The sequence below is a fragment of the Myotis brandtii genome, unplaced genomic scaffold, assembly GCF_000412655.1.
Source record: "Myotis brandtii unplaced genomic scaffold, ASM41265v1 scaffold274, whole genome shotgun sequence".
NCBI classification, from domain to species: Eukaryota; Metazoa; Chordata; class Mammalia; order Chiroptera; family Vespertilionidae; genus Myotis; species Myotis brandtii.
This window is the reverse complement of record NW_005360425.1, coordinates 4295931-4320454: the sequence shown is the minus strand read 5'-3', so window position 1 is coordinate 4320454 and position 24524 is coordinate 4295931. Positions and strand designations below refer to the sequence as shown.

At 42.1% G+C, this 24524-nt stretch overlaps 1 protein-coding gene across 5 annotated transcripts in view; it reads right to left on the bottom strand.

Moving 5' to 3' along the window:
* MACF1 (microtubule-actin crosslinking factor 1) overlaps nt 1-24524 on the bottom strand; it is a 344123-nt gene that overhangs the window by 211837 nt on the left and 107762 nt on the right. For all 5 annotated transcript variants that reach the window (XM_014541584.1, XM_014541592.1, XM_014541587.1 and 2 more), the window contains exon 2: nt 1431-1492. In XM_014541584.1, coding sequence (XP_014397070.1) covers nt 1431-1492 — 62 coding nt within the window. The remainder of the gene's footprint in view (nt 1-1430; nt 1493-24524) is intronic.

Genomic DNA, 24524 nt, shown 5'->3' with positions numbered 1-24524 from the left:
CTGCAGTCGGACATCCTTAGCGCTGCTGAGGAGGCAGGAGAGGCTCCCACCACTACCGCTGTACTGGCAGCCATCAGCCTGGCTTGTGGCTGAGCAGAGCTCCCCCATGTGGGAGCGCACTGACCACCCGAGGGCAGCTCCTGCATTGAGCGTCTGCCCCCTGGTGGTCAGTGTGTGTCATAGTGACCAGTCATTCCCAGTCTTTCTGCTGTTAGGGTCAGTTTGCATATTACCCTTTTACTATATAGGATAGAGGCCTGGTGCATGGGTGGGGGCCGGCTGGTTTGCCCTGAAGGGTGTCCCGGATCAGGGTGGGGGTCCCGCTTGGGTGCCTGGCCAGCCTGGGTGAGGGGTTGATGGGTGTTTGCAGGCTAGTCACATCCCCTTCAGGGTGGGGGTTCCCACTGGGGTGCCTGGCCATCCTGGGTGAGGGGCTGATGGCTGTTTTCAGGTTGGCCACACCCCCTTTAGGGTGGGGGGTCCCCACTGGGGTGCCTGGCCAGTCTGTGTGAGGGGCTGAGGGCTGTTTTCAGGCTGGCCAAGCACCCCCAGCGACGGAAGCTCCCAGCCTCTCCTTTTTTTCTTTTTATTCTGGGATTTATTTACCTTCTATAATTGAAACTTTGTAGCCTTGAGAAGAGCTCAGATCCAACCAGGGAGGGCTGGAGGGGAGGGAAACTTGGCTTCCTCCATCGCCAGGGGCAACCCACCCTCCTGCTCACTCCAGCTTCGTGGCCTCGGCCAGCTGAAAGCAGGTATCTGGGGTTTATTTACCTTCTATAATTAAATCTTTGTTGCTTTGAGTGGAGCTCAGAGCTGGCCGCAGCAGGCGGGAAGTTTGGATTCCTCCATTATTGGGGCAACCAAGCCTCCTGCTTGCTCCAGCTCCGTGGCTGCCGGCTGCCATCTTGGTTGGGTTAATTTGCATATAGTCGCTCTGATTGGCTTGTGGGCGTGGCTTAAGGCATAGCGAAGGTATGGTCAATTTGCATGTTTGTCTTTTATTAGTGTAGATATATATACATATATACATATATGAAAAAATTCTTAAACTGAACATTTAAGATTTGTGCAGAGAGAAAGAACACAAAATCCACTGCCCCATCCTTACATAGTAATTAGACTTAAAAATAAAAATGTAAACAGGGGCTTATAAAATAATTTGAAAAGTGTTCTTTGAATCCCGGAATCACCCCACAATATCCTCAACCTCAGCCTTCTGAGGTAATGTCATATATTACTGTCCTCGCCAAAAAACTGGTCAGTAAAAGTTTCCATACTGTTATGCCTATGTTCATCTTAAAATAAATAAATAAAGTCACATGCACCTCCAGCAACTTGAGCCCAGGGCAAGCAATCTGAACTCTCTGAGAGAAGGGGCTGACAGATCCAGATTAAAAGCAGCCAGAGGTGCTAGGGCGGCCTCCTACCTTCATCAGGTGCTTGTTGACCCACTTGGTGAAAGTTTTCTTCTGAACGCGATCCCGTTCATCTGTAAAGGAAACACAGAGACACCGGCTTAGCACTTACCCGAGGAACAAATTCCCACACCCCGATTCCTCCAGGACCATGGAGACAATTCCACAGACAAGGAAACTGTCTTTTTGTTGGGAAGGTTTGGCCTGTCTGAACTTTCTCTTCTGTCCTGACCATGTTGTTACTGTACAGATTAAACAGAATCACGGGCCTCAAAAAGCATGTCATGGCAAAGTCTCCTTCGCATCATAATTCTCTGGAGAGCAGAGGGATTCCTGCTTCCCCTACAGAAAGCTCCAAAAAGCCAAAGCTATGAAAACTACCAACAGAGAGAGTGGAGTGGCCTTGGCATTTGGGACACTCAAACTGCCGTGGTTAGATCTCACTCTTCAAACGCGGTTCTGCCCCATCAGTGCTCTCCTCCCCGACTACTGCCTTCACTCCAATTTCCTCTCCAGCCATTACCAACCAGCCAAACTCCCAAAGCTGCCCAGTTTACCCCACTGCACATCTCCGCCCTCCCTCCTTTCTCCTGAGTCTTACAGAGGCCGCATTTCTTTGTAGGCAAACTCTCTGTTCTCGATTTTGCCCACGGCTTTGACAGAAACATAACTATCAATGCTCGACAATGACTGCTCCACAGAGGCCCGATCCTGTGGAGAACTCACTTTCTCCCACAACTGCCAATTCCCCAGAGCCACTTCCAGGACACAGACCCATCCGCCCACTTCCTTCTATTTATTCGAAGCCCATGCCATTCCCTATACCATCTTGTTCAAATCATCCTCACTGTCAATCAACCATTCCCTGCTTCCCGCCCCCTCCACTTGGCAAATTTGCCTTCACCTTCCCTGACAACTCGGTTCACATTTATTGTCTCCACATGTGTCGTCTGGCAGGAACCCCAAATTACTTCAACATATTTGCTGACAATGCATCTGAGCCTGCTTGGCTCCCCTACCTTCGTCTCCAATTCATATCCAGCCACCACAATGCCACATCCTGGGCCTCATTCCTTCTCCACACAACTATTTAGCAGTCATCTTTATCAATCTCTCATACCTCCTAATCATCCTCAACCTCCAATACTCCATTCTTATTGTATTAAGACCATCTAAGATTATCCAAGTCTATGCTAGACAACATGGTTAAGCAATTCAAAGCTGCCATCATTAATACCCAGCAACTCCCACCTGCCTAACCTTGTACTACTCAGTTCACATGACAATCTCCAAACCTGAATTATCACCATTGCTTAACAATTCCATTTCTTCTTTAAGTCAGAGAACATGTCAGAAGAAAGTGGCAGAATTAGACAAATCTGATTCTCTAGTAATTCACACCAACTTCAGTTAGGTTCTCTCCTCAGCCCAAGCACTCCCTTCTTCCTGGTTCCCTATTAAAAGCTACACAGTATCATTCCAAACAACGCCAGGCTCTCTTTCTACTTCAGGTGAACTGCACATCTACTTACTTTCTAAGTTTACAGCCATTCAATAGTCTTACATTCACATCCTTCTTCTCAGCCTTGAATCCTTTCCTGCTTTTCAAGGAACAATTCTCTCTTCCTACTAAAGACCACAGACCTTACGAATTAGAGTCACCTTAGAAGTTACATAGTTTAATTCCTTGCTGATACATCAATCCCTTCAACAATAAAGAATCATATGTTCAGCCCTAGCCACTTTGGCTCAGTGGATAGAGCGTCGGCCTGCGGACTGAAGGGTCCCAGGTTTGATTCCGGTCAAGGGCACATGCCCAGGTTTCAGGCTCAATCCCCAGTGGGGGGTGTGCAGGAGGCAGCTAATCAATGATTCTCTCTCATCAATGATGTTTCTATCTCTCTCTCCCTCTTCCTTCCTCTCTGAAATCAATAAAAGTATTTTTTTTAATCATATGTTCAGGGTTAAAAGGTTTGTCCAAACTATCTACAATATTCCTGACTCTTAAAACTTAAGATAATAGAGGAAGATCCAAGCTGGCTGTGGAGTAGGTGGAAGTTCCACTCACCTCCTCCCAGTGCCAAGCTGGATTTACAGCTAAGTTATAGATCAATCAACCGAAGACTAGCTGAACAGAAGTTACAAACAATGATCTACAGAAGAAGCCACATTGAGACTGAATAATACTGAATGTAAACTGTAACTGAAAAAACAAGAACAAATAAAAACAACAATAGAGACGTCACTACCTCATAAAGGAACACATACTAATTTAATAGTTCCATAAAGCTTCATAAGCTACTTCTTTATAAATTCTAACTATTGGCTCTCTTTGGAACTATTAAAATAAAATAAAAAGCATAATCTATCTTTCACTTCATAGAGTCCTGCAAGTATTTGAAACCAGAATTTTTAAAAATATATTTTTATTGATTTCAGAGGGAAGGAAGAGGGAGAGATAGAAACAGCAATGATGAGAGAGAATTGATCGGCTGCCTCCTACATGCCCCCTACTGGGGACTGAGCCTGCAACCCAGGCATGCCTCCTGCACACCCCCTACCGGGGATGCACCCACAACCAAGGTACATGCCCTTGACCAGAATTGAACCCGGGACCCTTCAGTCAGTAGGCCGACATTCTATCCACTGAGCCAAACCGGCTAGAAAGAAACCAGGATTATTATTCGATTTAACCACTGTCATTCCAACATATTTCCATCACTTGATCTTTTTAGATGCTGATTCAATTATCCACTATCATCATCATCCTTTCCAAGCCTGTATCATCCACAGACTGAATCAGAATCAGCCTGCAACTAGTCTCATCTAAGACACTGACACACTGCTCATACTATTTATTTTCTCCTTGTGACATGCTACTTTCTTCCTCTCCACCTCTCCAAATGCCATTTATTCTTTAAAACCCAGGTCATTCACTCACTCATTTATTTTTTGAATGAAATTTTTTTTAAGGACCTAGACTGCTTGGAACAGACTACTTTACTCAAAGTCACAGTCCCTACCTTTGAAAGAGGTAACAGTCTAGCAGAGAAGAGAAATAACTTCAATACACTTTGCTAAGTGTTATAACAGAGTAAGCACAGAGTGCTCAAGAACACAGCAGCCTATCTGAGAAGGGGAAGGAAGCATGGGAGCAGGTTAGTGAAAGTTTCCAGCTGAGTGACTCTAAACCTTAAAAGATGAGAAGTTAACAAGGAAGATAAGGTACAAAGCTACTACATGAAGTTTCACCTACTGCAAATTCATGCTCAAAGAACAGCAAATATTAAGGATGGTTGAAAGACAGGATGTGTATTAGGTAGTGGTAAAATTTAAAACTGGATAGGATGCCATGGACCAAATTATGACTTTTCATGACAAGCACAGGAGCCCAAACATTATCACCAAGAAACTGATAAAAGGAAGGTAAGGGAAGCATTGAAAGATTTTAAATAGAAGAATGACAAGATCAGTTTTGTGTCTGAGAACCTTTCCTGACAACTCCAGTTCTCAATAGTCTCTCTGTTCTCCAAATTTTTATGGTACTTACTATGCTAATCATTCCATCAGCACTTACATAATTATATAGAGCTCTGAACTTTTCAAAAGCTTATTCTTACATCACTAATAAGATCATTAACTCTTAAGGAAAGAGACAATACTTTACTTTTTGTATATCCTACATCCCACAGCTAAAGATAATAAGACCTAAAACTAAAACAAAATTGGCCAATATATTAGAAGAGTGGCTAAAGAAATACACAGAATGAAATCAGAACAAAGTTATCTAACAAGAGTCCAGTCCAATATGTAAAAACCCCAACATCCCAGCAAGTATCACCTGTGCTGAGACGTGCAGACATGATGGAAAAACAAAATTAAAGCTAACTAAAAACTCCGCCCATTACATTTTCACCAATACCAGATCCACTGTTTCACTATATTTATTACCTTCATAACCAAGAATAATAGTCTGTTTCTAATTTTACAAAATTATCTCAGAAATCACGCTATCTTTATTATTTCTTTTTAGAATTTTTTATTATAAAAGTTATATATGCTTGTCGTAACAGGTTAAACAATACATAGATAGAAAAGATAAGATTAACAGATTTTTTTTTAATTTTAATTTTTTTTTTTTTGCTAAAAGTATTACAAAGGGTATTACATATGTGTCCTTTTTTTCCCCCCCGCCCTTGACAATCCCCTGCCCTCCCTTACCCCCCAGTGTCTTATGTCCATTAGTTATGCTTATATGCATGCATACAAGTCCTTCGGTTTACTTTTAAACTAATCAATATTTTAAAGAAGGGGTGGGATTCATGTGATTTCTTTTTAGTCCACTGCCTTATTTCTTTTAGACCTAAAGATGTGACTAGCTTTATGGTTTGTGGATGAAAGGGGCACGTGCTAACCTGACTAGCTCAGGAAATGCCTACATGGCAGTCTTGCAAACTCAGAGACCTAAAGTAACCACAAAGGATGGTCTGAAATTAAACTTTAAAAGCAATTATGGTGGGTAGTCACCTCCGAGGCCAGTATCTTCACTGACAAGGTCAGCCTTTACCTTAACTGAGTCTGTCTTTTTGCATCTAAAATAACATATCCTTGAAATGTCTGGGTAACTCATAACTTCCCTTTTTCCGGACCCCCTGGAGCACAACCTAATGTGCCAGGCACCAGGACAGATAGTACAAATTCCTTCATTGTTATTGTTATCATGTTAATTGTTGACTGTTAACTATCCTGCACCACCTGAGTATGTGTCTATCATTTTACTTTTTATCCAATCCCAGGGTTACACCCCCTCCCCTCCCCCCTTTGCTTTTTCCCCACCTCTCTAATCTATCACCAATGGATTTCATGTAACCCACTTACATCCCTTCCTTTGATTGCAATGTATAAAAATACATAGGTGAGAAACCACCATTTTCTGGAGCACTATCCCAATCCCTTGAGATACTACTTCCTGGCAATTGTCGACAGTTTGGCTCAAATAAACTCACAAAAATTCTTTACAGGTTTGAATGTTTTTACGTTAACAGTTTTACTATAAAGAGTTACTCTGGCCCTAACCGGTTTGGCTCAGTGGATAGAGCATCGGCCTGCGGGCTGAAAGGTCCCAGGTTCGATTCCGGTCAAGGGCATGTACCTTGGTTATGGGCACATCCCCAGTAGGAGGTGTGCAGGAGGCAGCTGAACGATGTTTCTCTCTCATCGATGTTTCTAACTCTCTATCCCTCCCCCTTCCTCTCTGTAAAAAGTCAATAAAAAATTTTAAAAAAATAAAAGAGTTACTCTGTTCACCTACTAAGCCCTCCCAGGGGGATAGTGGACTAAGGAAATCTGATGGTATCATATCAGTCATGCTTTCAATATCTAAAAAACTGACTTTCAATCCAGGGGAAGAGGTGCAAGTACTTATTCTGAATATAATTCCTAAGGACAACACGATTACAAGCCCTTCCCAAGGTCAGTTAGCCTGCTTAAACCTGAGCCATTGTTCCTCAAAAAGGTTTTATAGAACAACTTTGCCCCAAAGCTGAAGGATCCCTTCTTAAGATCCTATTTTGCAGACCCATCAATTACATGAAAGTTCTTTCCTGATTTAAGCATCATGACAAGAGGATATTGCAGTGCCTGAAGTTTAAAGATCTTCATTTAAACTCATTAGGGAAGGAAATTCATTAGGGAAGCCAAAGAGCAACTTGATCACAGACCTTCAGAATGCTCCAAATAGCTCAGAGTTCCAAAGGTTGTAATAAGTTTGTTTTGGCACCCTCCACATAAATCCCTCATTTAATTCCAGGCCCAGCTAAGACTTTCTACCTAACACTGGGGGTCAGGGGGTACCCTATGTGAGAGGAAAACAGTCAATCACAGAAAAGGGGATATTCTTGTAGATGTTTCTTATAAACTTTGCCCCACCAAAGGCTATATACTGACAAAGGATAACCCAACTGCCCACTGGGAAATTCTTAGATTGAGCACATTGAGGCATCAATTAATCACTTGGGGGTTACTTAATTAGAAGGATTTAATACTTGTGTCCAACTTTATTAAGACCACTACAGGCCACCAAGTTACCAGTACCTAATGTTCTTTATTTTCATTTCACTGGCAGAGATGTCCCTCCCAATAACCTAAGCAAGTCCTTCCACCTAAAATCTGGATCCTCCCCTCTTCCCTTCTCCTCAGGAACCTTAATCCAACAATTATCCCTAGCTTGTATATCTTTTAACTTCTCCTTCTTCTTTCCCCTTGGCTTCCTGGACAAGTATGATGGCAATGCTCACTGTCTCTACTTGCTCACCTTCTCCTCCCCATGTGACCTGGCTTCCAGCCCCACAAATTCACTCAAACTGATTCCTCACAGCCCCCAACTGCCAACCCAGAAGACACTACTAATCATTCCTTCACCTGCTAAACCCACTCTCCCTTTTGAATCTGACACTCCATTCTACCTTGGTTTCCTCCTTCCTTTTTGGTTTAGAGAGAAGGATGTTCCAAAGCACCTAAAACTAAATGCAAAATTTTGGGTGTTATATACATTGTGAGATGAAACAAACAAACAAACCAAAAAACATAGCTAAAAAAAAAACAAAAAACGCTAAGAATAGCTGTTATCTTACATTCTCCCAGAATAATTTCACCTATTCCCATGGTTTCAATTATAGCCTATACACTAATAATTTCTAATTCCGTATCTTCAGCTAAGGCCTTTATCCTAAGTAGCAGTCATATGTCTAATAGCCTCCTAAAAAATTCATGCTCATCTCAAACTCAACTTGTCAAAAACTGCTCCTTTCTTCCTGCTTCTAACAAATTTCCCTGCTATAATCAATCTGTTATGAACTGAATATTAGTCGCCCCCCGCCCACAAATTCATATGTTGAAATCCCAACCCCCAATGTGACAGATAATATTAAGAGAGGAGCCTGAGCCCTCTAAATGGGATCAGTGCTCTTACAAAAGATATCCCAGAGCGCGCTCTCGCCCTCTTTCCACCATGTAAAGATTACAGTGAGAAGACAGCTGTCTATGAAGCAGGAAGAGGGTCTGCAACTGCCTTGATCTTGGACTTCCATCCTCTAGAACTGTGAGAAATAAATGTTGTTTAAGCCACCCAGTCTGTGGTTTTATTACGGCAGCCCAAACTGATAAGTCATCACCCTTCTCTCAATGCTGCCAGCAATCTTTCTGATAAGACTGATCTTGTTACAATCCACCTTAAAATCCTTCAATGACTCCTTATCCTCCTAATAATATTAATCGTTAACAGCATTTTACACATATTGTTTCTAATGCTCAACAACTCTGTATGCTAGATATTATTTTACTAGAAAGATAAAAACCAAAGAGTAACTTGCCCAAGATTACAAGGTAAGTAATGAAGTCAAATTTCAACTCAGCTCTACTTGATTCCTAAGCCTGGTACCTCCATTCAGGATAATATTCAAACTTTTTAGCTTGGGATTTAAGACCTATTATAATGTGATGCCTGTCTGCCACTCATCCCTCTCAACACTTTCGTAAAACCTCTAACTTCCCACTTTGCTCAACAATCTTGCTTTGTATTTATTTTATGTAAACGATTACTCATTTATTTCAGCCCTTTCTATTTAGCATGTCTCTATCGAAATAAACCTAGGTTTCTATGAAAATTGAAGCTTTTGGTTTTTTGCAGCCCACATAAACGTAAACCTTGTTTATTTGGCCCGTGTTAGCCTTTGAGTTTGACATGCTTGCTTTACACCTTTCTGACTATGCCAGCACCTCTGGATGCCTACAGATGCCTGTGTTTATTCAAGTTACTTGGCACACAAGCACATAAAAACTATCTCTATATGTAAATCCCATTTATCTATCTGAACTTATAGCCCTTTGTTGTCAAGAACCATGTTTTAAATTTCATTCAATATCCAATATTTAATATAACAGTAGTCACTCAAAGCAAACTCATTCATTTAACAAACATACCGAGAGCCCACTATCTGCCAAGGTTATACCCACAGGGACATTTTAAGGGGGTATTTTCAAAGTCAGACTAAGAGTATTCTCAAATAATAATTAAAAGACTGCTTTTCAGCAGGGATTTCCATTCGGATATCCCTTCTACATTTATAGCTTTCCTAAATTTTTGCCACATGTGGACGCAGGAGCTTTGCACCACTTAATGTAAGCCCAAAGAAAATGGGATGAATTGGAGATGAAACAATGAAAATGCCTCAGCAATAATGTATAATGGCACTATCATTATAAATGATTCCTGTACTCAGAAGTGTATGTCAACTTTTGGAGGTAAGACTGACCTAGAAATACAGAGTGTCCCAAAAAATCTATTCACACTTTGAATAATTATAAAGGCATTTATTAAAATATATTTCATTTTCAAAATATAATAGAAACAGTTGTTAAAGTGTGCATACATTTTTTGGGTCACCCTGTATATTGTGTTTACTCTGTGTCAGGCACTGTGTGAGGATTGTCTCTAGTATTTGATTTAATCCTCACAATTCTATCAAGTACACATTATTTTCTTTTTATAATTCTAATTGATGCTCAGAAAGGCTTCTTAATAATTTGCACAAAACTGCATAGTAAGTGGCAGAATTGAGCTTCAAATCTCAATCTGTCATGAACTATTAACCACAACACTCTACTGCCACCATGAAATTATTAGAAGGCAACATAATATAGTCCTATATAATGAAGGGAAGAAGAGAGGTGCAAGCTATAACCATAACAGGGATTCATGATAGGCATCTATCACCAAGAGTTAGTGCAGACTTAGAATGTCTCGAGACTTGGGAATTTGGGGAAATAACCCAAAAAACTTCAACGCAAAATTAAATAGTAAAACCTGAACTTTATTAATAACTAGAAGCACAGTGTACAGATTCGTGCACCAGTGGCGTCCCTCAGCCTGGCCTGTGCCCTCTCGCAATCAGGGACCCCTTGGGGGATGTCAGACTGCTGGTTTTGGCCCGAGGCCTGGCCTGCAGAGATCGGGCTGAAACCAGCAGTCCAACATCCCCCAAGGGATGTAGTAGTGTGCGAAGTGGCCGGGGAGGAGCCACAGTCCGGGCCAGGCGCTGCACCTGCTCCTGCTCATCCCAGCCCCACTGTGCCTGCTGCCGTTGCCAATACCACTTGGTGGTGGCGCCCATTGGTCAGCTGAGTGGTGCTCCTGCTGTGGGAACACACTGACCACCAGGGGGCAGCTCTTGCATTGTGCATCTGCTCCCTGGTGGTCAGTGTGCATCATAGCGACCGGTTGACTGGTCATTCAGTCATTCATTTGTTTGGTTGTTTGGTCGCTTAGACTTTTATATATATAGATAATTCTTTGCACTATTGAGAATCAGAGAGTACAGGACAAAAGTTAGATAAATAAGCCAGGAGTAAACATGGTGGCAAAAGAAAATAGCCACAGAGATGGAGGCAGAAGCGTATAAGGAAAGGGAAGAGGGAGAAAAGCTAACTAGTTTTTAGAGTATGTTTTTATGGGAGTACTACACTCAGGAAAACTAAATACTTCACAGAAACAAAGAGATAGAGAAGTTTAAGAATCCTCAAAAAAAAATCACGTTAAAGATGAAGAAACTGAAGTCAAGAGAGATTTAAGAACTTAGATGAGGGTCACACAGATGCAGAACCAAGTCTACAACTTGGGTTTCCTGGCCTCTGGTTCTTACCTTTTAGGACCATCATTTCCCCTCTTTGAGTCTGAGATTCAACTATAAAATGAGCAGTTTGGACTAGGTCAATGGTTCCCAAATACCAGTCTGTGAACCAGTCATATCAAAATCACCGGGGAGCTTGCCCTGGGCTGTGCTTTAATATCATATATCCCTCATAATGAATCTATAAATTAGGGTCTATTTTAATCTCCTTTTAACAAATGAGAAAACCAATGCATAGAAAGGTTAAGCAATTTTTCCAGTTCATATAGCTGTTAAGTGGTAGAGCAGGAGCCCCATGCAGATCATTGAAGCCACCAGGGGATTAAGAGGTAGGGTGAGCTGGAGATATATTTTTGCCCTGAAACTTTCCATAAAGATTCTAGATTTCCTTACACTTGGTTACAGAAAAGGGACCCTTTTATTTCTAAGCACTTTCAAATGCAGAAGACTCTTTCCCCTAGATCACAGAGAGAACATCTCAATACTACTGGGAAGATAAAAGCTAGACTACCTGGCAATAACTTCATAAAAGTTTTCCCTCCTTGTGCCCCAAACATTAGTATAGTACCAGCTTTGTTTCTCAAGAAGCACTTAAATATTTGGCAGTACTGACCTAATAGTCAGGAGACAGGATCAGAACCCTAGCTCAGCTACTCTCCTGAGATTTCTTCTGAGGTCCCAGCAATTTCAATTTTAGTGAAAATCTGCCTATTTGGGTCATAATTTTGTTCTGTTTTAAAGACTCAGAATATAAAATCAAAAGATATTAGATTATCAATCCAGTACTTCTCAAACTTAGATTTCACAAACCAGTAAAAGTTTCCAGATGAATTAGAAAACCTAACAAAAAGTTGTCAACTCTTTCTTTTGCTAAATGAGGACATCTAAAAACAAATTACCACCTAACAACAATTCTCTCATAAAGTAAAGGGCATTTTAGTATAAAAAATGTAGGAAGGAAACTATTTCAGAATAAAGAACAAATCTTTAAATAAGTTTAGCTTTAAGAAAGGTACACTACATTTTGCTTGTCTTTTTATTTTACCCAGAATTGATGATTTGATGTTTAGTACAAATACCAGTCTGTGTACCCTACAGTTAGAAGCCAAGGAAACTTATAGCCAAAAAGGTGAGGCCACTTAATCAAGGTCACAGAACATATTTAAATTAACTCTTCTCCTTTATCATGAGATATCTAAGCCTCAGCAAAAAAGACTCTTCTAGCCTCCCACCCTTCTTTAGGTCTCATCCGAGATCACCTTCAAGCCTGTTTCCCTCCTCAAAGCTGGCAGAGACAGTAAGTATAAGAGAATTAGCAATCGGCTCCAAAAAGGAAACCTAGGCCATGACTCCTCCCTTTCCGTACCCCCTCAAGTGTGCTCAGAGGTGGACTCCGAAACCAACCAACTTCTGCTAAAAATACACCCTGGACTTTCAGAACTATACAACTTAACCCTAAAAGTGGTTTCCTGATTCAGGCAAAAGCATTAGCATGAGTTCAGGCTCTATAAAAAAGTCCCACACCCAAAGCTTAGGCTCTTAACTGCCAGTCACTACAAGCTTAAGAAGTTCCCCAGGAAGTAGGGCACCCCAGTCTATTTCACTGCACATTTTAACAAGCCCAACGATTGTAATGCCTACAAGGCTTCAAAGCCCATGCAATACTATGAGTCAATGAGAGCAAGGGCTATTTGAGATTCTCAGGCCAAGGCAAAGAAAAAAACTTCACATACTAACCCATACAGCACATGCGACAAACCAGGTGGGCGTTGAACTCGTGCTCATCTTGGTAACTGGGCCACATGGCACCCCTGTGTCTGCTGACCCCACCTAAAAGGAGGGTGTCCCAAAGAACCTCCAGCTAGTGGCCTGTGCACCCCAAAAAGGCTTCGAGGTGAACAGATAGCCAAAGGGCTGTTCGATGAACAGAGAAAGACAGCAGAAGTACAGAGAAATGGCTCCACCCACCACTTCCTACTGATCTCCTCCCCGCCTTGAGGTCAGAGAGGAAGCTCCTCCCTAGGGCACTTCCAAAAACTGGGTCCAGGTCTTCAAGCAAACAGCATCCTATTCAAAACAGCAGAGGTGGGAGCTTCATATGTAAAAGTACAGCCAAGTTATGAAGTGAGTAAGCAGGTAGAAGGTGGTCTTTGAGTTCCCCGCTGTTGGCAGAGAGAAGCTTGTGACCTGGTGCAACATAGACAATCACAGGAGGGCTGGCGAGGTAAATGGCCTGCTGCCAAGTCAGAAACAGTGCGTCTATTGCCCAACAACCGTTCCTCGGGCGCCTCTTCTCAGGCAGAAGTACATATACAGTGTTAACCAAGTGAGAAGATCCCACAGAGGGAGAGCCCATACACTGTCGGTCGCTAACAGCTTCTTCCTGCATTCCAAAGGGGGCTTCATTTCCCCACCTTTACAGCTGCCAGAAGGGAAGTCACCATCTCTCCTCAACGATGATTCCACCTACTTTACAGAGTAGCCCAGCCCCAGCCAGCCTCTCAGGCAGATTAGCAGAGCAGATTTTATCAACTTCAAAAATACTGTTTTCCTGGTGGCTCCCTCCATTCTTTCCCCTCATCCAACCAGGAATGTTATCCCAAAGTCCCCATCCTCTTCCCAGACCTTCCCACTTTGCCTTCACAATCAGTGCACTTAACTCAGCTGTGCCAGAAATCCTTTTATCCACCAGTGGAGGCTGCTTGCTTGTTTGTCCAACTTGTTTTCTGGGTCTTGGCTAATTGTACCAGACACTGGAATGCTGAAGAAACACAATGAGGCCTTTTTCATTCAGATGGCCCAGCCCATCTATCGCTTCTTCACAGTTTTGACCCAACCAGGGGACAGAAAAGCCGAGCTTCTGTCCATGTCAGGACAGACACCCCAAACCAGGCCCCACACCACTCAGAAAGGCCTCGCTGCAGATAAGGGCCTAATCACTGGCCCTCTGCTCCAGCTCCCTAAATAGAATGTCTCCTTCAAGCGAGGGAGGGAGGGGCAGCACCCAGGAAAGCAAGTTTCCAGAGATTAGCCTGGAAGATGGCAAGTGAAAAAAAGTAAGTTCAACAAGCCCTGTGACCAGCCTCAGTCCCGACAGCTTCCTTCACTCCCTGCTGGGCATCCCTCCCACCTACAAACTGCTAATAATCCTGTTACTACTTACTAATAGCGGGACTCACAGCTGACTTTATCCCTCCTTGACTAAGCTCCCAGTCACCCTGACAACCTGTGACAACTCTACTCAGTTTGTTCCTCTTAGTAGACTCTTGTTAATCAGCCCTGGAGAGGAAGGGTCCTCCTACAATTTACCTTGTCCTAGGAAAACAAATGCATAAGAAATAGGGAAGAGAGACTAGGAAGGAATAAAGATTTCCTGATTCATATTTAGTAACCCTTCCCTTTATCAGATTTAAATTCCTCTCATGCAGGGATGGTCTTTTGTCTTTGTATCCCAATCTGTAACACACTTAGAAGGCACTCAATAACCTAAGCTAAAATTAATCGAGCTTCTATTGTAACTGTGAGTTCACAGGTAATGTGCTAAAAACTTTAAATATCATTTAATTTAATCCCAACAATTCTCGAAGAAAGATATTAACATTTCTGTTTTAGAGATGAAAGTACTAAGACTTAAAAAGGTTAAATAACTTAACCAAGATTTCATATCCTCTATCCACCTCCAAAGCTATGCCTCCTGTTATACTCTGCTGTTTCTGAGAGGGACCTAAACCAAAATAACTAAACAGGCTATATATGTAAGAAGGTGGAATATTCTTGGGAAGATTAAGAAATAAAAACACTTGACTATGGTCAACTGGTGATTTACAGCATGTCCCAAATGAACATGTGGGGCAACTTCTAGAAATAGTCATTTCACAGTCTCCAAAAATCAAATAATCATTACTCGGTAAGGTCTAAGGGAGGTGAACCAAAGCCTGCCTTCTCCTCACTTCCCTGGCATCCATCCCCCTGAAGGCTCTGCAGACTGAATAAAGGAGGGGGCAGTGTTGGGGACAAGGCCTTCCTCCCCTTCAGGTTCCCAGGAGGTCCTGAGTCTCAAAGAGGCAGCTGCTGCTGACAACAGAGAGAGGACTTTGATTAGGAGAGTCAGCTCTTAATCATCCAGAGGAGACCAACTGTATAGTGATTAACCGAGCCATTCCCCTTTGTTTTTGCCCGACTTTTAGTCATTTCATCGTTCACTAGATGTCCAGGGATGTTAGAGGCAGGAAAAAGTGAGTCTGGCTGCCACCTGCAAATCTTTAAAATGTTGAGTGGAAGGAAGAGGTTTAAGCCAATATTTCCACACGTGACCAAAAGTTATCTGAGAATTTATAGCTACTGACTTTCTTACAATCACACAGAAAATTAAAGTGATATATTTATTTCCTAAAATGCCAAAATCACCCACTACTTAAGAATATTAAAGCTGATGCAGAAGCCTCTCCTTCTAATATGTAACACAATGATTCATATCATACATCACTTTTTTTATATAATCCCACATTAGCTTCTATTTCACTTCTTCTTAGTTCCCAATGGTAAAGACAAGCACTTATTTTGTCCCAACAGCCCACAAGAAAGCACTGTCTTCAGTGATATCTTTTGTTTTTAAAATAATTCTATATATTTTTATTGATTTCAGAGAGGAAGGGAAAGAGAGGGGGAGATAGAAACATCAATGATGAGGGAGAATCATCGATCGGCTGCCTCCTACTGAAATCAAGCCCGAAACCCGGGCATGGGCCCTTGACCAGAATCAAACCCAGAACCCTTCAATCAGCAGGCCGACTCTATCCACTGAGCCAAACCAGCTAGGGCGTCAGCGATATCTTTAGTAAAAATAAATTATAATAATGATAGCAAACAAATATACAGACCTTACCATGTGCTGAATGTGTTCTAACTCAAAACAACCAAGCAGTATTATTATCCTCATTTTACAGATAAAACAGAGGACCCAACAGATTAATGTTACTCTGCTCATAAGGGCAAGAACTGGGATGAACACAGAGGCAGTCTGACCCCAGCCGCTCAACCTGCTCTCAGCCACTGCCACAATCACAGAAAATCAGACACCTTTTCTCTTCTCATACAGATTGGAAACTTGAAGTCCCAAGGAACTAAGTGACCTGTCTAGCTTCACACAGTAGTAAGCAGAAGAGCCAGGACTTAGAACCCAGATCTTCTGGCTCCAAGTTTAGTGGTCCTTCTGCCACATGGCACAAATCTAGAAAGAAAAAAAAATAGCCAGGGAAAGAAAAAGACGAAAATTCCATCTTAATTAAAACACCAAATGGTTTAGTTATTTGAGCAAAGATATATTCAATATATGTCACCTATTTAAATATTTATTGAGTACCTATTATAAGCTTAACAAATTTTTAGCTAATACAAATGGAAGATGCTCAGCTAATGTTATACATGGAGAAATAAAAGTTAAAAGCAATCTCAAAAAGCTGCACCAAATCTCACAGGACAAAATTTAACTACGATACCTATAAGTCTCATGCAGAAGTTTAAGAAAACCAAAGGCACAGCAGTCTCTGGAGGAGTGACAACAATTCATGTACAGGGTTTAGCCATTTTATAACTGATCTTAAGTTTAATGACTCAACAGTGTGATGGAGCTGCTTTAAAAAAAGGTGATAGTCCAGATCCAGGGATTATAACTAGTCCTCCTAGTGGAGTATTAAAAATGGAAAAACCCGTAAGAGATTGAATTGTTTGCCCTGGCCAGTGTGCTCATTGGTTGGAGCATCAGCCCTTACACCGAAGGGTCCCAGTCAAGGACACGTACCTGGGTAGTGGGTTCAATGCCCAGCCCTGGTCAGGGCGCATGCAGGAGGCAACCAATCAATGTGTCTCTCTCACATTGATGTTTCTCTCTCTTTCTCTCTCCCTGTCTCTGTCTGTCTCTCTGTGTGTCTCTCTCCCTCTTTCTAAAAAAAAAAAAATCATTGAGAAAAATATTCTCAGGTGAGGATTAACAACAACGAGAGAGAGAGAGAGAGAGAGAGAGAGAGAGAGAGAGAGAGAGAGAATTGTCTAAACCTTTTGTTTTACAGATAAAGAAAACAAGACACAAGAGAGGAAAAAATTTGTCTTTTTGCAAACAGACAAAATTGCAAATGTTCTTTTCAAGTAACTATAAAGTTCCTTTCCTGTTTATACTATCACAATGTGAGATATTAATAAACTAAAACACAGGGCAACTCTATATCCTTCAATTAACCTACAATGAGCACCACCTTAGGCCATACATCTAGCTAAGCCATGCCCTATAAATACAAAAATGAACAGGACATGGTTAAATTGCTACAGTTTATATCTAATGCTACCTTAATTCCTTTATTTATTAGTTCGGGTAACATTTACTGACATCTATTTTGTCTCAGACACTTGAGAAACTGAGGTGAGTAAGAGTCCCTGTTCTTGAAGGTCGTACAGTCTAATATAATCTAATTAATGGGGAGAGAGAGACAAGCTAAGCAAGATGACAATACAGGTTTGAAGAAGTACTAATAGAGTACAACTGGAGCACAGAAGAGGAAATCTTACTTCAAGTCAAGGGAGGCTTTCCAGAGGTGGCAACTATTTACCTTGAAGGACAAGCATCAAGGAGTCCAGCTGAAAAGAGGAGACAGGCATTCCAGGTATAGATCTACAAGCTTTTAAATGATGATGGACTACTAACTAGCTGCTTGTAAGGCCAAGACAGGAAATGAAACTAGAGAAAAAGGCAGGGGCAGATCATGAAAGCCTTTTAGGTCATGTTGCAGATTTTGAACTTTCTTTTAAAAGCGAGAAGTACTGGTAAATTTGTAAACAGGAGAGTGACAGACAGCTCTGTATACTAGGTAACTAGAAAGATCACTCCAGCTACAGATAGAAGACAGATTAGGGGTGGTTGTGGGATGAGAAAAAATAGGGGAAAGATATTATTTCAACAGTCCTAGAGAGAAAAAATGAAAAATTGAAGACACAAACTAAAACAGGAGGAAGACTGGGGAATGAGATAATGTATGTGACTGCAAGTGTGGACAGGGCTGAAACAGTATTAAACAGTATTGAAAACTGTTAAAATTCTAAATACTAATTGAACGCTAAGCTCCGCCTTACAAGTGTTCCATGGCTTCCGTACAAACTGTCTATGTCTTCCTGTATCTCGCTTACATCTGCTGAGGAGACACTGACTTGGGAACACGGTTGTAAAAGCCATGTATTTATGTAACCAAATCTCACAATGGACTCATAACCCCTAGAAAAAGATAGCGCTGGGGGGAGAGGGTCCCTCAGCCCGGCCTGCGCCCTCTCGCAGTCCGGGATCCCTTGCTCCTTACTGCCCACCTGCAGAGGAGGCAGGAGAGGCTCCCGCCACTGCACTCACCAGCTGTGGGAGCTGCCCCCTGTGGGAGCGCACTGACCACCAGGGGGCAGCTCCTGCATTGAGCGTCTGCCCCCTAGTGGTCAGTGCACGTCATAGTGACCGGTCATTCCACCAGTCGTTCCACAGTTTGATTTGCATATTAGGGTTTTATTATATAGGATTTTTCCTTTTATTTTAAAGTATTTATGGCTATTTATGAAAGTAATATTTCTAAAACATAAAAATAAAGCACTTAAAGATAGGACTATGACTCCTAAGTTCCACAGAAAATTCTTCACTAAAGATAAACTTTTTTAAATATATTGATTTCAGAGAGGAAGGGTGAGGGAGAGAGAGAGAGAAGCATCAATGATGAGAGAGAATCATTGATTGGCTGCCTCCTACACATTGGGATTGAGCCTACAACCCGGGCATGTGCCCTGACTGGTAATTGAACCATGACCTCTGGTTCATAGGTCGATGCTCAGCAACTGAGCCGTGCCAGCCGGGCTGAAGAAAACTTTTAAAATATGAATTAATATTAGCGATTAGCAGTTTAGAAATGTCATTACCATAATGCACAGGGAAAGGAAAACATCAGTTTCCACCTGAATATTTCTTTTCTCATTATGTATGAAATACTATATAGGGCTGAATAACTAACTCATGCCTTTCTAAGCTCAAATACAGGCTCACATTTCAGGAAAGCCATTTGGTGGTATCTTTTTAAACACACTACCACACAAGCAAACATATTTCTAAATGTCCTCCTGTTTCTGCTGATACACTTACTGGGATCTGAATATTTAGTCAAAAGCTTTTCTGGGACTTACTGGAAAGGACACTGGGGAATGACTGGATCTAATTCTAATTCTGTCAAGCATTCATGAACTTTTAATAGAAACTAAGTAATGTCATCAAACCTCCATCTTAACTTGTAGGAGACAAAGCAACAATATCTTGACACTTGGCTTGGAAGTGTAAGCAGATCACGAAGACAGGACTGAAGGCACTGGGATCCAAGGATGTACTCCGGCAAAAGTCAGACTTTATAAATCTTCAACTCTGTAGGTTCAGAGTCAGCTAACCACTGCACACCTCAGTGCTGGGTGTTTAGAAGTTAAAGGGATATAATGTACATAATAGCAATATGGGATGAAAAGAAGGGTCTGTTACCATTTTTTTAAATTACTTTTAATAGCTGGACCCAATCCCTTGGGGAAAAGAACAGTTAACTCCTTTCACTTAACGGGAGACTTGGGTACACAGAGAGTAAACTGCCTAGCTGGCCGAGGGGCCAGGAACAGGCTCAGTCACATCAAAGAGGACAGAGGCCCCCTCGGAGGTGTTCCAAGATGCCCCTCGGCAAGGACACTCACCCCGTTTCCTCACTGACCTTCCTCTTCTGTCTTTCCTCCCCCGAAACTACACCAAATCCAGAAACTCCTCTAATCCCACCAGTTTTCCCTCCTCTAAACCTGGAGGAGGGTGACAGAGTTAATGGATGTTTTAGGTTAAAAACGAAGACCCCAAAACCACTTTGAAATTGAGAAAGTAAGGAGAGGAAGGGCTTGATCCTCTGAGGAAGGACACAAGCCAGCACAGCTGCCACTTCCCTCAGCTGCGAGCCCAGCCATCACCTCATCAGGCCACCCCTCCAGCCGGAGCACAGGACAGAGCGCGGGTCCTCTAACGGACACTGGGCTGCCCTGGACCGGCTTTCTCAGGAGGCCTACACACACGCAGGTCTGACAGCACCCAGCTGAAAGGATGTACTGGCCCTTTAAGGAAAGCAACTGGTAAGACTTCCGTCATTTAGCCCACCTTCAAAGCTCCACCGTAGATTTAAAGAATAATTCAGGACCAGTTACCTGCTCTGCCTCTGGCACATCTCTTCCAGTATAGAACACCGACAATCCCAAGAACATGAGTCAAAATAAAGATGGCTGATGGCAAGTAAGATGAATCTAACAGAGGCATTTCCAGGCCGGTCCTTTCTCCTCCAGTGAGTTAGCCACAAGCCCACAGCTCGGTGCAGGCTTCTGAATGCCTTTCTACTGAGGTTACTGCTGTCCTGCACTATCAGCAGAGGCAGAAGCCGGCAGCTCAGTGTGTCAGAAACTTCCTGGCGGCTTCTCCTCCATCTCGCCTGACTTGTGCAGCAGGCAGCAGTAGACAGAGACGAAAGCTGTGCAGTGTATCTCAGGCGAAGCCCAGGAAACAACTGGCCAGAGGGGGCGGGGGAGGGGAAGGAGGAACCAGGAGAGTGAAAGGGGAGCCTAAGCTGGTGTTGAGCTGACTCAAACTCTATCTCTGGCATCCTCTGTTCAGCTTAAACAAACAAACCTCAGACCCTCTATGAGAAGGGAGGGTGTCAGAGGACGTCACACTCAACTTTCCATTCCCAGCTGGATGGAATGCCAGACTTCAAGATGAAGCTAAAAGGAAAAGTCACATAAGTCCTAGGGAACCATTTTCAGGAAGAAGGCAGATATAAGCGTCCACCCTGGCACGGTCGGAGGGCAACTCTTCCACACCCACAGCCCAGGAGGAGGAGGCAAGGGACCTGAACATCACAGCAGAGAGGACCGCACACAGAACAAGTCCATGAAACAGACCTGACATCAAGGCATGATAAAGATGAGCAAGGAGAACAAAAAGCCACCCGATTTGTAGTACCTGTCCAAGGGGTTATCAGAACACCCAATGGCAGCAAAAAACAATGCCTCCCACAATACTGGGGCCTGCTTACAAATGAAAACTTGATATGGGCACTGTAGCAGGCAACTTAAGACACTTCACCACTACACACCTACTAAAATGACTAAAATTACAAAGCATGACAACATCAAGTCTTGCCAAGGATGTGAAGCAGCTGGAAGTCTCACATATCTGGTGGCGGTGTAAATTGGCACAACCACTCTAATTTGGCAGGTTCTTATAAAGCTAGGCATACACATACCAGAGGACCAAACACCATCACTCCTAGGTATTTACCCCCCAAACATGAAAACATGTGTCCACACAAAGATGTGAATGTTTATAGCAGCTTTTCTAAAAATAACTAAAGACAGCTAACAATCCAAATGTCCATCAACTGGCGAACTTACACAATTGTGGTACAACCATACAATGGAATACAACTCAGCAACGAAAAGGAACAAACTACTTATATACACAACAGCAAGGATGAATCTCAAAGCATTATCCTACATAAAAGAGGCCAAACACAGAAGGCTACATACGGTATGATTCCATTTATATGACGTCCTAGAAAAGCAAAACTATAGGGACAGCAATCAGATAAGTGGTTACCAGGGGCTGGGGATGAGGGAAGGGAATTGACTACAAAGGAAGGCAGGGAACTTTAGGGGGTGATGGAAATGTTCTATAAGCCGATGGTTGGGATGATGGTTCCACGACTGCAAACATTTGTCAAAACTCACTGAACTGTATGCCCAGGAGGGTGAGTTTTACTGTACATAAATTATACTTCAATAAACCGAACAAGCCCATTTAAAAGCTGGAAAGAAGCCAAGAAGTCTGCACAGCCTAAGTTGAATATGCAAAGTTCTCACAGTGTCACTGTCCTCCCCTCTTCTACTTTTCTCTGAAGAGATACTTTACAAAATGAAGTGTGGACACACAGCATAAGAGGGGAGATCCAATAGCTGAGAGTACATCTAACATCCTCTGTGATGCCCGTACCCTTCACTCAGGGAAGAGTTAGAGCCTCATCTTTTTACTGAACTTGCTCTTTATTTGTATGGTGCCTTTTGCACTATGGCATATAAATATGCTGTATTCTCACAAATAAACTTAAAAAAATGCAAACTGCTTTAATATTTGCAAAGTTAAATTTTTAAAAAATCAAAGGAAGTGTTTTAGATGTGACCAATCTGCTAACTAGATTAGCAGATGGAAGAACTAATAAATATGAATGTTTTAATCTGGCATCAAGATCATCTACAATTTTGTTCTAACCTACATTTCAGTCATTGAGTATTTATTGTGTACTATGTGCAAGGCCCTGTTCTAGGTACCGGGGACACAATGAGCAAAGCAAAGCTCTTCTGGGATTTATGTACTTCGAGCAGAATAAGGTAAAACAGATAAATGTACAGTTTGTCACATAAATGCTATGGAGAACACTAAGGGAGATGAAGAGAAGAAAGGAGGGTCAGAGGGGGAAAGTTTACAGTTTTATGTATATTATGGTCAGGGAAGACTTCTCTAATAAGTTGACGTTTGAGCAGAGACCTACAGAACAAGAGCAAACAAGTCATATGGCTAGCTAGAGAAAGTATGAGTTAAAGAAAAGAACAAGTGCAAAGTCTCTAACGCTAAAGCAGGTTTGGTGTGTTGGCAGGTTTGGTGTGTTCAGGGAACATCGAGGAAACTAGAATGGCTGGAGCTAAAAGAAAGACAGGAAGAGTGCAGAGATCTCAAGCCAGATCACCTAAGGCTGTACAGGCCATTTGTAAACACTGGCTTTTGTTCTAAGTGAAATGAGAAACCTTTGAAGGGCTTAGTGCAAGAGAGTGACATGACTTAACTTGGGTTTTAAAAGGATCACTCTTACTGCTATATTAACAGACTATTGAGAAGCAAGAACAGGAACAGGGACACTAGTTATAATACCATTACAATAACCCAAGTCAAAATTGGTAGCTGAGAAATGATAATAGCTTGGACCAGGGTGTGGTGGTAGAGACTGTGAGATGTGGTCATAATCTGGATAAAAAATAAAGAATTATCAGGATTTGCTGATAGACTGAGTGTCCAGTAGAGTGAAAGAATAGAGTCAAGAAAGACTCCAAAGTTTCTGGCCTGAGAAACGGAAAAGACAACTGCTATTTCCTAAGATAGGAAAGAATACCGGAGAAGCAGAGAGTTTGGGGTTCACTGTGGTTGTGGCTGTTTGTTGGGGGGGGGGGCGCGTAGGTAGGAATTCCCTTTTGAATGCAGTAGATTCAAAATGCCTAGTAGATCTTCTTAGTGGAACTTTAAATATGCAATTGAATATATGAATCTAGAGTTCAGGAGGAAACCCAGGATGAAGTTTTAAAGCCAGGAAATTGAGTGAGATCATTTAGGGAGTAAACAGAAAGAAAGAGATCAAGTTCAACGACTAAACCCTGGAACTCTCCAACATTAGATAGAGAAGAGGAAGAACCACCAAAGGAGACTAAAAAAAGAGAAGCCAGTGGATTAGGAGAACCAAGAGCAAGCTGCCCCAGGAGCCAGGTGAAGGAAGTGTTTTAAGAAGTAGTAATTACTGGCTGGCATGTTTCAGTGGTTGAGCATCAACCTACCAACCAGGAGGTTGTGGTTTGATTCTAGGTCAGGGTACATGCCTGGGTTGCAGGCTCGATCCCCAGTGTGGCGGGTGCAGGAGGCAGCCGATCAATGATTCATCATTGATGTTTCTATCTCTCTCTCTTCCTCTCCCTTCCTCTCTGAAATCAATAAAACTACATTTATTAAAAAACAATATATATTGTTAAAAGTAGTAATTAACCATATCAAAACCGCTAATGTGTCATGATGAGATTGAGAATTGACCACTGAATTTAGCAATGTGGAGGACACCAGTGAATTTAAGTAGGGCAGTTTTGATGGCATGGCAGAGGCAGATCTGACTGGAGTGATTCAAGCGAGAATTGGATTCATGGGGATGTAAAATACAATCTGGTGACTATAGTTAATAATGCTGAATTGCATGTGTGAAAGTTGCAAAGAGAGTAGATCTAAAAAGTGCTCATCACCAGAAAAAAAAGTTGAAGGTAACTATGTAAAATGACAGGTGTTAACTAGACTTATTGTGGAGATCATTTCACAATGTATATAAATAGCAAATCATTACACTATACACCTAAAACTAATATAATGTTATATGTCAATTATATCTTAAAAACTAAATCTACACTAATAAAAGAGAAACATGGTAATTAGCGTACAACCGCTACCCTTCCCATTGGCTAATCAGCATATCCTTATGCAAATTAACTGTCAGCCAAGATGGCGGCCGGCAGCCATGCACTGAAGCGA